The sequence below is a fragment of the Aythya fuligula genome, chromosome 1 (genome assembly GCF_009819795.1).
Source record: "Aythya fuligula isolate bAytFul2 chromosome 1, bAytFul2.pri, whole genome shotgun sequence".
In the NCBI taxonomy this organism is placed as follows: domain Eukaryota; kingdom Metazoa; phylum Chordata; class Aves; order Anseriformes; family Anatidae; genus Aythya; species Aythya fuligula.
In genome coordinates, this window is record NC_045559.1 from 153,017,986 (window position 1) to 153,032,326 (window position 14,341).

The 14,341-nt window shown below is 43.4% G+C and overlaps 1 protein-coding gene across 1 annotated transcript in view; it reads right to left on the reverse strand.

Annotated features, from left to right (window-relative positions):
* The window catches only part of DNAJC3 (DnaJ heat shock protein family (Hsp40) member C3), a 28,669-nt gene extending 14,535 nt beyond the window's left edge, over positions 1-14,134 (reverse strand). The window contains exons 1-4 of the mRNA XM_032188342.1: positions 14,006-14,134; positions 9,464-9,574; positions 6,872-6,996; positions 5,951-6,025 (exon numbers count right to left, since the gene is read on the reverse strand). Coding sequence (XP_032044233.1) covers positions 5,951-6,025; positions 6,872-6,996; positions 9,464-9,574; positions 14,006-14,087 — 393 coding nt within the window. The 5' untranslated portion in view covers positions 14,088-14,134. The remainder of the gene's footprint in view (positions 1-5,950; positions 6,026-6,871; positions 6,997-9,463; positions 9,575-14,005) is intronic.
* Between the last annotated feature and the right edge of the window lie 207 nt (positions 14,135-14,341).

Sequence of the window (14,341 nt, forward strand, 5' to 3'; positions counted from 1 at the left end):
TCTAAGCATATGAAAGAGAAAAGCCTTAACGCAACATGAAAAGCACAACCAGGTCCCACACCTCTGTCTTCGATTCTTCATTTGAAGTCTTTCTGACCCTTTATGAAGTTGTTTCATTTTACTGGCAGAAATCAAGTTGTACTTAGACCCGAAAATTCTCCTTTATCCCCCTCCACACTCTATCCCAGCACGAGAGAGGGATGCGATCAAAGTTTTGTTCTTGGTAAGTTGACTCTTACTATATGTTTCAAGAAGCTTTTCTTCTGGTTAGCACAGAAATTCTGCCTACAAACCCTTGCTGTTTTGCATCCTCATTCTCCCTCAAATCTGGAGCTCTGCATCTGCAATTTAAGAAGTTCCAAGAACACAAACCTCTCCCAGGTCCTGACCTCTTTAGTTCCAGCTGACTGGCTTAACTTTCTCCCTTGATTTCTCAGCATCATCTTCTTTCAAAAATTAAGAGCTTTTTCTACAGATGAGCTTTTCCCATTTCAACTTATCTCATAGTAACCGCACTCCTTAGACACACAATGTTTCTTGTAATTTATTTGGAGCACAGCATCAGTGGAATATGAGAAGCAATTTTACAATCTGATTTGTCTACATGATTGTAATAAAGACCATTTGAGTGAAACATCTGAGATAATTTTAGGCAGTATGAGCTGGCATGTCAAAGCAAAGGGAAACCTCAAGCTATCATTCCAAATCAAGCTGTTAAGTTATTGTGTTCCAGGTATCATGTATCAATAGTTAATTATTAAGAGTTTGAGTGTATAGTGTATTATACTCATGTTGTAATCAGTAATGTTATTTACAGGTTAAAAAAGGCCTCTTCATTAAGCTCCAGGAGAAAAAGCTGGAAATGTAACACAGTTGTTTGACACTCATTTTGCTTTACTTGAAGTTTTTCCTGTCCTTTTGCCCAGTGATCAGAAGCCTGTTACACCGCTACTGATAACAAATCTCTTTTCGATTACTCCTCTGTACCCTTCATCACCCTGCACCAACTCGAAGCTCTGCTCTGCACAGGGCAGCTGGATGAGCACGCTGCTAGCGGTGAAGATGCTCCAGAATGCAGCCACTGCTCTCCAGCACAGCATCCTTGGCAGTCCTGGAGGTTTACTGCATTCAGATGGCAATGCTAGATGAGTTGCAGTTCCAGTTGCAGCAACAAGCATCAGCCATCTGTTACAGCAGCTTTTGCTCACTATCAAAAAAAATCAACTTGCAACTAATTCCTTTAGAGAAAAGGAGAAGCCAGCATATGGGAATAGCTTTGTTGTTGTCAGTAAGCAAGACTTAAAAAGCATTTGCATGTGTGCCTCTCTCTCTCTTCTTCACTGTCAGTGAGGAGGCTGGCTTCCACTGAACTTCACCTCGACTCGACTCGAAACTTCCACATTACCTTCCTGCGCTCAGGGCAATAGGGAAAAACCTATCAGGAATTCAGTTCCTCAACCCCAACATTTTCCTTGTTTTTCTGTGCTTCTGACTACAACAACAACAGCAGCAAATTGAGTAGGCTTGTGAAAAGCTTTTTTGGGGGGAGGCCGGGACCTCTTTTGTTTGTTTTATCAAAGATCAAGGCATCCATGCACTGCAGAAGAGACAGGAAAGTTCTGTGCTGGCAGAGCAACATATGAGGTAACAGCTATGATGTTAGATGGAAAAAGGCAGTAAGTGTTCAAATACCTTTTACTCAGGAAACTGCAGATGATCGTGTTACCACAGAGCAACGTATGTGGAAACAATCCACTGCTAATGTAATCTGGTTAAGAGAAATTCAAAACACCCAACGCAAGTTTGCTGGGTGACTTTGATCAGGTTAACTTGTGCCAGGAGATGGTCTCCTTCACCTCCACCCAAAATGCTGGCCAACCAGCCACGGAAAAGTATTGTTCTATATATTTTGCAACAACCACAGGCTTCACTAGATTGGAAAAAAAAAGGATCTGCAAAAATGCAGCGCTCAGTCACTTAGTTTTGGCTGACATCTAGTGGAACTGCAAGTGGAAACTTCAGTTTCCAGGTTTTAAGTGCCTGTGCAATTCTGTCTCCCTCGGAAGCACATTGAGGGCACCTCAGTTTGGAGGTATTTATTGCCACAAAATGCAACTGTGAACATTTCAAATCCCATTTTTTTTTCCTGACTGTAATATATTTGACAACTTTTTCCCTTTCACACTTGCCAACAGGCTAGGCAGAAGTGGCAGAAGTTCTGTCCTAAAAATCCTTGCAGTTTTTGCATCTCCTACACAGTAACTCGGATGCTTGTCATTCTCTAGGACATCAGCAGGGCCACAAACGATATTACAAGGCACATCCAAAGGACAGCCAAAGCTTCAATCACTTTTGTATCCTTTTCAGAAGACCTTCATAAATCAAAGGATAGCGTTATCCCCTTATTTTCACCAAAAACCACACGCTTAAAGATAAATATTGCAGGGTTTTCATGGACTGAGGCCTTAGATTTGAGTGTTGATGTGCCACGAACCCACCCTGCTTACTGCTATTGCTTGGGAACTGCTCACCAGAACAGAAGGAACTTGACATTAATGCGTATGACCAGCTAACCAAAATTGGAGTGGAGAAATTAATGCTATTAAACACCGTGAACAGTAACTTTGTTTTCAATTTTTTCACCCAAGGACTTCTGCTTTATCCCTGTTTCATCCTGGGCACTCTGACAAGAGCTAGACAGATAGAAGGGAGATATCCAAAGAGAAGAACCGCTCTGCTCAGCAACCAGGTAACTTTAAAGAGGTTTAGGGTCCTCAGGAAACTTCCCCACATACTTTAAAACTGCGTAGAAATAATTTAAAGGCTTTTTTTTTTTTTCTTTCCACAAGTACAGATTAAAGTATAGGTTTACTATTTTACTGGCAGAAAGTTTTCAGTGATTCTTTTAAGATGTACAGAGAACTGTTGCTGCTACAGGCTGGGAAGTTTACCTGTCAGCCTACTCCGTTCCTGAGATTTTTCTTCCTCCCTCCATCTTACTGTCCAGACATCTCTTTCAAGGAGCACAACTCCAAGCAAGAATGGAGGGATGACAGGAAGAAAACAGGCATTTCAGCACTTCGACTGGGATTTGACAAACTTCTGAAATACGCTGTGAGAACACAGCATTTGCAGGCAGCTCGTTACAGCTTGCAGCTTCTGGTAGGCAGGGAAAGCAACACTGACTGTTAATGCAAACATCATACAGGGAAATGCAAACTGCCTTCCTCCTACAAGCCTGTCTTTTAGCAGTTCATCTAAAACCACTCTCCTTAGTTTCTATACCTTGATCTGGTTTCTCCAGCTCAGAAGTAGAGAGCATTTTAAAAATCTGATCCCCTGCCTTAAAATCAACAGCTGACCAAGCAAGAACAAATCCCCATCAGTGAAAACACGAGATAACATCTACTGTCATCCAAGGGAACACAATCTACTTCAAAGAAGGCTTTCTTCTGGTGAAGCCAGCCTATCTCATCCAGAAAACTGTTTCCTCAGGAAAAAAAATAACACCGAAGGTAAAAACCTAGCAAATTAACCTCCCTCTGGATCATTTTTATAAGTGTATAGATGTCCTCAACCATCTACATTAATGCTCTGCAAATCTGCACCATAAAGAAAGCAGGTGTTTTTCTCCACATTAAGACTTCCCTTGCAGTGAAGAAGAGGGATAAATGGTGAGAAGGTGCTGTATTTCAACATCTTTACGTGATATTTAACTTCTGCTTGCAGAAATGCATGATCAGACCAGGACACAGCTACTGTGACTGCTTGCAGACTTCAAGAATGTGTACAACAAATGTCAGATAGCCAAAGTTGCACCGTAAATTAAATCCGGGTTTGGACACCTTCATTTGCTGCTCTGCTGTGTGCTTACCCTGACTGACAGCAGCCTGGTTGGTAGCTACCCAGCCAGCAGATTAAAATGCTGGACAGCTATCAGGTCCTCATCTACATTCACAGCCAAGGAGCAGAATTTGAGATTATAAACTCAGCTCACAGGTAAAACATGCAATTTTAGGTATTCAAGACCAAAACTGAGTCCTTGCCTAAAAGCTACTGAGACCCCACTAGCACTTCTTTGGGTCTGCCCTAGAAGTAGGAAGACTTTTCATTTCAGCCTGCAACTTACTCCTTTGAGGTTCTTGACAGCTGATTTATGATATGAGTCAGTTTCTTAGTGACTACTGTTTACCTTTCCTGTGTTGCTTTTGGTAGCTAAGATACAGAGTTTAAAACGTCCAAGTCTTAAAATAATTTAGAAGCCACTTCATTTCTAACAGCCTTCCTCCTTTTCTCCCATCCTCTCATGTGTACATAAAAATTTATCCACCCTATGAATAAATTAATCTATTATGAAGGATTGCTTTAGTATCTTCTTACCTTGCTCGAATACACTGTAACTACTTGCTGCAATCACTAAGGAAGTGCATAAGCAATGTTGTTCACAGAACCAAGGGAAGTGGCACTAAAATTTATGACCAATATGGTATCTAAGTTAACCACTGAGAAGAAACTCTCAGTTTCTTCTGTCCTACTCCAGATTTAAAGCTCAACTGAAGACTGAAACAGTTTGGCTGAACAAAGGCAGCAATCTTTATTTTTTTCAGAATTTCAGCTGGTTTAGAAAAAAAAGCCAAGTTATTTAACAGTTGAATGGAGAGGCATTTCCGTATGCAGTATTGAGCAATACTCAGGGAGCCAGTAACTGTGGAGAGACACGGACACAAGCTCAGAACCAACGCTGCCATCCCATAGCTGCTACTGCAGCAGCTGTCCTGTTAACCAGAGCTGCACGACGTTCTCCCACAGAGCAAGAAGCAGGGCAGCACTGCAGCCAGGCATGCAGCTGCAGACCACAGGCTCACCCCGAGAAACTTCCTGAGGAAGCAGCAGCAAGAGGCCAGGATAAACCCCTGCTGTTTTGCTGCAAACACAGCACTGCCTGCTGCATCTGTAACTGCAGCAGTCACTCCTCTGGTTTTGTCTCATGTACTCACGAGTAACATTTCCTTTAAGCATCTCTAAGCTGCAACACAGAGCTGCTTTCTCCAGCACACACGACAAAGAAAGCCAACACGACAGCACCAGTTACACTTGCAAATTCTATTTGTTTTGGTATAAAGGACAGGCAAGCTGTTCAAACTAGCAAATATTGAAGAGAAAACAAATACAAGAATTAATCTTATTTATCCTCCTGCTCACAGAAAATTTGTGAAACCGAGGAAAATGAGTTCCACATGTTATCTGAGGATGAAGTGGATTTTGTTCTAGAGTTTATTTTCGCAGCATGAGACTGAAATAACTGAAATAAAAAGCGACCCACATGAGTTTTAGGTGAGTAATAGCCAACTATAGCTGCGTGGTAACTCCAAGCACTTTTTGATAACAGAGAGAAAGTATTTTCAACACTTTCACAAAGGCTGGAGAATTCCTTCACAGATAAAGAGATGCAGATGTATGCCACTGAATTAAGTGATTTTAGCATCACAGTGACTGAACTAAGAGGCCAGGATCTCTGCAATCAGTGGAAAGAGAGCCTGATCCATGCAGCCTACAGTCATTTCCCATTGTCACCTGAAAATGGTGATGGTAATCAGCGTTCAACTATGTACTGAGTCCCACGCCACCTTTCTGAACCAAGGCTGCTCTCTAGTACAGGTGTCATCAGGGAGAGATCACAGACTGTTAGGCACACACACAAACAAAACTTTACAGAGTGCTGTGCTACTTCACGCAATGCCTTCTTATTTCAACTTCACTTCTCCAGCCCAACTTTATCGTTTGTTCATACAAAGCAGCCTCACTACAACACCTTTAAAGGACAGGGAAGATTTGAACTTTGGTATCCACACGCATTCTCTAGAGCATCTGAGCTGAGCTGAGACCCGGGCGCAGAAGCCAACTTAAAGCCAGAAACCGTTCTTCAATTCAGGTAAGTTGGAGAACTTACCACGTTTTTAAAGTCATCCTCTGCTTCATCAAACTTCCCTTGCTTGAGCAGTAATTGTCCTCGCTGTAATCTTGCCTGAAATTAAAGAGGAGACAGTTTATTTCAGTTTACACATGGGTCTTCAGGAAATTATGAAAGTGAACTTGTTTCCTTTAGCAGAAAAAAAAAACTTTTTGCTACAAGCTAACAAGCTGAATAAGAAATACAACCACCTGCTCTTTGTCTTCCTAATGTTCTTAAGAGGGCTCTGACAGTAAAGAATGACTTCACACCATAATTGAGGACCAAAGTATAGACATATATATTTTTATTTATTTTTTTTTTTATAAACAAGCGTAGTCCTAAACATAATTGAAAAGAACACATTTGAGATGTTGCACAAAATGAAGTGAATGTTCACCTTACTCCATTGTCCTGATTATATGCGGTCACAGATTTAAAAAAAACATTAGAAATAAATGATTTTTAAAATTCTAATATTGGGTTCTCTCATTAAACTTTTAGAGCAATGGAAGCTATGTAAGATGACAAACGAGTGATTTGTAAGATTTTGATCGAAAAATCTTACAAATTTGTGAAGAAGAGAAGCCTCAGCTCAGCTGCTGGTCAGGAGGGCAGAAGAAGCATCTGCTCTCTCACGGCCTTGGTGAGAGGGGAACAACCACGACAGAGAAGAAAACCACTTGGTACAAGCCCATGAGGAACGTGCTCTGAATAAAACCATCAGCTACCAGAGGAACTATCCAGACTGTGCTCAGAGTACTTGCAAATTCTAGCACATACCCCTCTGCTATTATTTTACCCTATTTAAAAGTTTAGTGTGATAACATATTTTCTATTTCTGTTTAGCAAAACCTGAAAGCCAGCCTCCTTTGAAGTATTTTTTGTAACCACTCAGTTTCCAATCCCAGCAATACTTACGGATGTGAAGTCCTGCTTTAATTCCACCACTTTACTCAAGTCGCGAATTGCTGCTTTAGATTTCCCCATGGCTAAGTACACTGTGGCTCTTCTGTAATAAGCAATGTAGTTATCAGAGTCTCCCTCTGCAAGCGAATGAACAGGAATCAGAACTATCTCTGAGCAACTGAACCTCTGGGTGCAGCTCAACTCTAATGACTAAAAAATATATTACCTGAGTTTTAAGCCACTGGAAAAGACAAATTTGCATTTATCAATAAAACATTTGTTCCGAGTAATTTGTAATGCGGTTTAATTATTTAACAATGGAGATTACAGAAACACAGTACATTGCTAATAATTAAGACTTTGGAAGAAGAAATATGTACATCTTTTTAGCCTTGTGCAGGAAAAAAGCAGTCCCTGCGTACTTACCCTTTATCTCAAACTGCAGGCCCGCATTTGAGAGCACGTTAATTCATTATTCTCCTTCCCAGCCCCTGTCCATCACCCAGAATGCAAACAAATAATCCCCAAACGAGCAATATGTTAGTCCAACGTCATTACAGATGCATAAACCCTTCCTATCATCCATTTAGACAGCAGCAACTTCTTTCTAATATTTAAGTGGGCACCAACACCCCCTCCTAAGGGGGGACAAAACCAGGTGCTACACCAAAACCTGTAGCCTAACTTCAAGGCCACCACATTTCATGGTGTCTGCTGCTCACACTTCCACGATCCTCCAATTTTAACACCCTAAGCCTACCGCGTATACGGATACCCCTACACGAGGCAAACATAAGCTTCTGAAAACATTTTTTCTCCTTCTTATTCTTCTCAGTTACTCTTGAGGCTCTCAGGAAAAGGTAATTTAGAGCTCCCACACAGTGTAAGAGAGACTATTTACTGCCCAATTAATTATATGTATGAAAATCCAGGATTTGTAGACAAGAACACCCACATCTGAGGAACAACACAAGGACGTCTCTTCCACGCCTCATCGGAGGCTGAAGTTCAACTTGAAAATAAATGAAACAACAAAGTATTGCCCAAAATCTTAAGGCAGGTCAGCAGCTTCACAGCTGGCCACCCCCAACACCAAATCTCTCTGGAAAAAGGTATCTGCACTCTTTTTCCACAATCTCTTGGCTGTTGAATCATTGATGTCTAGCACTGGGTTATGATATTATTGAAAATCAACCTCCATGCTGTATGCACCTTGTGAACTACGATTATGGACATCAAGTAAACTCAAATATTACTACCTTTAAGAGAAGGAAACAACCTAGTGTTAAGTCTTACTGCACATAACTCAATGCGTATAGTACCACAAATCGGAAGATGAAGTTAAGGAATGTTATTTCTAAACAGAGGAAAAAAGAAGATAGGAAACAGCTAACCCAGAAAGCGTCTTTCAGCATCAGATAATCATCCTGACTGCCAGAAGTAACAACAAGCAACGTCAGTCAGCATTTACCCAGAGAGGTAAACCTCGCAGAAGTGCCACCAAATAGACAGAACTGAGGAGTTAAAAATAAAACAGAGAAGAAAAATGGACGGGATCTTTATACCCAACCAATAATAAAGGAATAAGCCACGCTGCTAACGTCAGCTCTGCTCAGATCCCACAGGAGCACTTGTGCAGCAACACAAGAGGCAAAAGGACAAAGAGACCATCCCCACAGGAGGAGGTTCTTCCAGGGCACAGCAAGAGAAGGAGAAAACACTAATAGCCCGGAACCAGTCGTATTTCAATTACATTTTATTTTTAGGCCAGGGCATAAATAGAAGTGTCTCAGCAGTGCAACTCATTACTGCGTAACAACTCAGTGTTACTACTCTCACGGGGAAAATACTGCACTTGCATACACACACACGTTATAACAACAAAAAAAAAAGAACAACAAAAACGTGTAATTGAAGAACTGCAGTGTTAATGGACGCTGCTCTTCACTGCTGCAGTCTGCCTCTGTGTTTCAGTTCAGGGACTTGAGCCACCAACCTTCCTTTAACATTCGTACAAGCAGCATTTAACTTCTCAGGCTGGTGCAAATGCAGAACTCCAAAATAGGTACTCGTTTGCCGAGTGTAAGAGTGGGAGACAGTGAATGTACCCTTCGCTACCCTTTCAATGTATCCAATTTACAGCATCATTTCCATTGTGGTATTGCCCACTGCAAGACTGAAAAAAGAAAGTGAGACTATTTTTACTTTTTTAAGGTGTTGAAGAAGAACGAGGGGATAAACCCAGCCTTTCAGAGCCAAAGATAAATTCTGATCTCGACGGGATTAGGTACAGGGAGCACCTCATCAAATGGTGCTGCAGCCACATGTACCTGCTGCCATGTAACTAGCTCGCAGAACAGCAGTGACAGCACGTTCACGTACCGTGCAGTCCATTTAACAGCTTCTTTTATTAAAACCAAAGCATAAATATTCTACGGCAGCTCTCCTGGCTCCTGCTGAAGTCCAAGCAGCTGCATGAAGGTGCCCCAACTTTGGTGACTCACGGACTTGCAAGAAAGGGTAAGTAATGAAGCAAATGCTAGCATAAATACATAAATAAGGCAGAAACGTTTATTGCAGATGTCACTTTCTTCAATTACATACCTATAGCCGCATGGAAGTGAGACAAAGCATCTGCTAGCTGTCCAGCAGCCAGTAACTTCTTTCCCATTTCAAGTTGCTTTTCTACGTCAGCATTTATTCCACATTCAGCTCCTTGAAGGAAAACAAGAGTGATGTTCTGAATGGGCAGCTTATTATAACAAATAAATACAATAATAGTACAACATATAAACATTGGTACTGATACAGAAGCAGGGGTGATGTTTTTCCATATGACAACAACCTGCAGCCTAAGGAACTCTCAGCATGCCCTCCCCTCCCCAAAAGGATGTCAGAGTGAAACTCTCACCCTACTGATACTTGAGGACTCTGCTAAGAGCTCTTGGCCACTTCAGGGACTGGTTATCTACCACATTTGTCTCTCATCTTTATCATTTCCAAGGCAAAATGTTTCCAGAGAGCAAGTTTTGATATAAACAACTATAATTCTCTTTCCATTTAAGAAGTAGTATGAAATTTGTATTTGAGTGGTGTGTTTCAGAAGGGATGGGTTTTAGCTCAAAACTGACGAACTGCTGCTGGTCAACCTCCAGGGAAAGAAGACTGCCAAGACTGCTGATTTGAAGTCCTTGCTGTACATATATGAAGTCAGCAATGGTGGTTTTTTTTTTTATTTGTACTGCTTCCAGCCTTCTTTAAATCACAAGAATTTCACTATGACTTGTCAATTTGTGACGTAAAACATGCACATGATAAACAGCTTTCTGACAGCATCCATTATGCACAAATTTAAGCAAGATCAATACATTAAAACCTTAAATACACTACCCTCAGAAAACAATGAACTACAATTACGAGGAAGCAATTTCTTTTACTCAGGTTTTGTACTGAAATCATCAGAAATGAACTTGAGAGGGATTCTTCATCAGGGAGTATAGCTATAAGACAAGGAATAATGTTTTTGAGCATAGAAGGCAGGTTTAGATCAGATATAAGGAAGAAGTTCTTCACTGTGATGGTGGTGAGGCCCTGGCACAGGCTGCCCAGAGCAGCTGTGGGTGCCCCATCCCTGGAGGTGCTCAAGGCCAGGCTGGATGGGGCTGTGGGCAGCCTGGGCTGGGGGGAGGTGTCCCTGCCCACGGCAGGGGGTGGGACTACGATCCTATGAACTCAATACAAAAACTCAGTAGCACTTTGAAGTTGGTTCTTAGTCTGAATGAAAGTCTTACACTACCCAGGCACATTAAAGGAAAGCATACCAAAACTTCTCACCCTGAAAGGTGATGAAACAACAAAGCAGAATTTGTAATGAAGGAACAGTAACTCCTGATCTCCAAGTCATCAACATTTTAGGAGTTTTTAGCATCCAAGATCTTGTTATTTTCCCTTCCTACTCCTTAATGCAGTTCATAACTTCCAGTTGCACATTGTAATAAAATTATTGAGCTGTCTATGCTAAAAATGACAAAAATGTCCTCTGTATCCACCAGAAAAAGCTCTATCTTTTGAAAAAAAAAAATATTGGTGATAAATCAAGCAATTGGATCCAAAGGCTTCAATTCAATGGTTTGCATTATATCTGTCACACAAATTTCCTTTTTTAAATTAATGGAAATAATTATAAAATAACCCCCAAATTTTGTTGTTTAACTAGAGGGAATTAAAACAATAATATTATTTCTCATACAGTCCATTTGGGGAACTTATTAAAAATGCATTTTAAAATCCATTCTGGGTGTGCACAACACTGAATAAATATAAATAGCTTCGCTGACAGTATCACAGAAGTATTTCTTGACAAGTTTCTCACATGCAGTATTTGGTAGCTTGCACGTGAATTTCTGTTTTACAGGAAAAAAATGGACACTTGCCTTTTTTCCTAGCTTAAAGTTTTGATCACTGAGTCATCCAATGTCCTTTAAAAGGCCAAAACAAACAGTAAGGCACAAACAAAAAAACACACGCCCTTGGAAAAAGTCCAGTTCCCCTGGCTTTGGGAGCGTGGTAGCAACAAATCAGACGTCAACCACAAGCAGGCTGAAATATTTAACGGGAAATAACAAAATTTACCCCAAAAAATGAAACAACAGAAGACCCATGAGCTTCATGCCCCCTGCCTCTCCCCACATATGAATATCTGAAGTCTCTCAAAAGTTGTGAGACGTGGGGTTGGATGCTGTAAGGGGGCTGTAGGTTACTCTGAGGCACTTTCTGCTCCCCAAAACACAGCATTCAAGTTTCACAGCATCTCCAGTTCCTCGCGGAGCATCCACGTTTCACATTTAGTCACATCAGCACTGCTCTAAGAATAGCTTCCACTACAGGACGTGCCTACAGCGCTCAGCGCCCTGTTCGTGCGTTATGCTCGTAAGGCACAGCAACCACACAACGCATCTGGCAGGAGAGAGGTTTTTCCTTGAAAATATTGAAGACAGCACCAGCAAATAAAGGAAACGAGTGAAGTGACTGTTAAGGGTTACTGAGCAGGAAAAACTTGACCCTACCTGTTTCTGAACATCACAAATCAGTGAGGGATCTCCAGGAACAGCCAGTGTCACTGTGAGCTACCGAGGAGTGCACAGACCTGATGGCCAGGCTGCTCACTCACAAACACAGCACTTAACATTTTGGCAGCAGACAGCAGCTCCAAAGCAACCACCCCACGGCAGACAGCCAAGGGCTGCCAGCACAGACACAGGAGTTCTGCACAACATTTTTGGGTACCTACTCCCTGACCCAAGAGCAGAGAGTCCACAGACCTGCTCCGGAGAGCAACCAGGTGCTCCTGCTTTCCTGCTCCGGGTGCTGACACCCTACAGGAAGACAAACAGGTGTAGCCGACCTGTCCTTCCAGTTAAATACACGCACTACAAATAACTGAGAGCTTCCTGGTAGGGTTTCTGGCCCTCTAACTCCAGAACTGCTTCACAGTTTTACACTTATCTATACCTTCCTTTTTTTCCCTGAAGAATTTTCAACTTTTTTTAATTTAATGCCCAAGCCAGGTCACGGGACTGTGAAAATAAGACAGCGCACCAGAAACACAATTTTCACTGTCATGTTCTTCCAAGCAGAAACATGCACGCCACTAAAGTTAATCAAAAAGGGAGCTGAACTTTTATTTTTAAACAGAGTTCAGTGGTTGTTTTGTCACGTGAAGGGGCAGTCCTGCTTTTGGGATGGTTCTGATTAGTATGGCCCTTCTGTAAGCGTGTCAGCACGTTTTGCAGCGATAAGAATGAGCAAAGGAAGAAGTGGACATGCAATCACAGTTTCAGGGCTGATCAAAAAAAGCTCACAAGCGGCCTCAGGGCACAGCAAAACCTTCCCCTCCCCACATCCAGTTGACATATGTCCAATTTCTATCCACGCAGTTTTACTCCCTCAGTTTGCAAGCGAAGTTCATAAATAAAACAAAGCTTAGCAAACCAAAAAGCCAAGAGAAAGCTCGTTTCTTCCTCACAGAACTTGTGGAAAGATGAAAAAACCTTCCCAAACTCAGGGCAGAAACATATGGGATAGGGGCGAGGAGGTTACTGGGCTGACAGTAATGAATTGAGCACCATGTACTTAAAACTCATTTCTTCTTGTTCTCCTTATTACCTTTTCCTCAGAGTGGAGAAGGGAAAGAGGAACAATATTTCCCTATCCTCCCCAGTTGCCTCTTTTTGCCTGTTTGTGTGGGTGAGCAGCCACGAAGGGGAAGTGTTCCCAAGAGGCAGCCTGTGCCAGACGGGAGCTCTTTGGCAGGAGTCAGGGAGTTCAAGGGGAAAGGGTTCAGGAAACAGGACAGGAAGGGATGAACTGCAACTTCCCACGACACCACGTATCCCAAAACATTTCTGACTGAACACATTTACTGGCCTGATATAACTCACATCCACAGATATTGACTGTAAGGTACGAAGGTCATGCAGGCTGTCACTGATCCATGAACCAGGTGGCACAAGGCAGACTTTTATAATCAAGACAACAAGATGCAAATGGAAACAAATATTAATGCCTCTGTGGTATTTTGGGGAAAAAACGCATTTGAAGTAGCACGAAATCCCTAAACCCCTTCAGAACATTTTCTGGAAAATGAACTCAGGAATTAAAAGATTAGTAAAATATAAGTAAATTCAGTAAGTGACGGGTGATGGTTCTGGGCCTTAACTTAGTACTTCACTCCAAAACACCTCTATTAAGCTGACATTAAGAAGACACACCCCCAATTAGCGACGTGACTTTAGTAATTCCACAGAGGCATTGACCAGGCTGGCACCACCACACGCAGAGCCCTCAGCCTGCCACAGCTGCTGCTTCTCCCCTGACTGTGCCAGAGCAGACAGCCAAAGAGGCGACTCAGCCCCAGAGGGCCACACCGGGGTGCTGCCACACTGTGACCGCGCTGCCATCCGATGCCGTGAGGCGGGCGCTCTCTGAACGCACCACTCGGCCCCAGCGGTTGCATAACCGGGCCTGGCAGCTCCCGGGGCGCACAGCCGGCGCCGGGAGGCGCAGTCAAACCGCCCTGAAGCCCTCAGACAGCGCCGGAGAAGGCCCGGAGGGCCGTTAATGTCCCGGGGAATGACGGAGGCTCACCGTGGTGCCGCAGGTCGAGGAGCACGATGAGGAAGGGCAGCGCGGGGCCCAGCCGCCCGGCGGAGGCGGCGGCGCACACCATGGCCGCCCCACGCCCGCCGCGACACTGCCGGCCGAGCCCCGGCCGCGCGGCTCCTGCTGCGGCGGGGAGGGTCGTGGGCGCCGCTGATTGGCCCGCCGCGGGGCAGCGCCGCCGCCGATTGGCCTGCGAGGCGGAAGCGGCGCCGGGGTGGCGTGGGGAGGTGAGGCCGGTGCTGGCGGCGCGCGTGCGCGCTGCAGGTTGGGCGGCTGGGCGGCCGGCGGCCGCACGCCCCCCTGCTGCCCTAACGGCGGCGG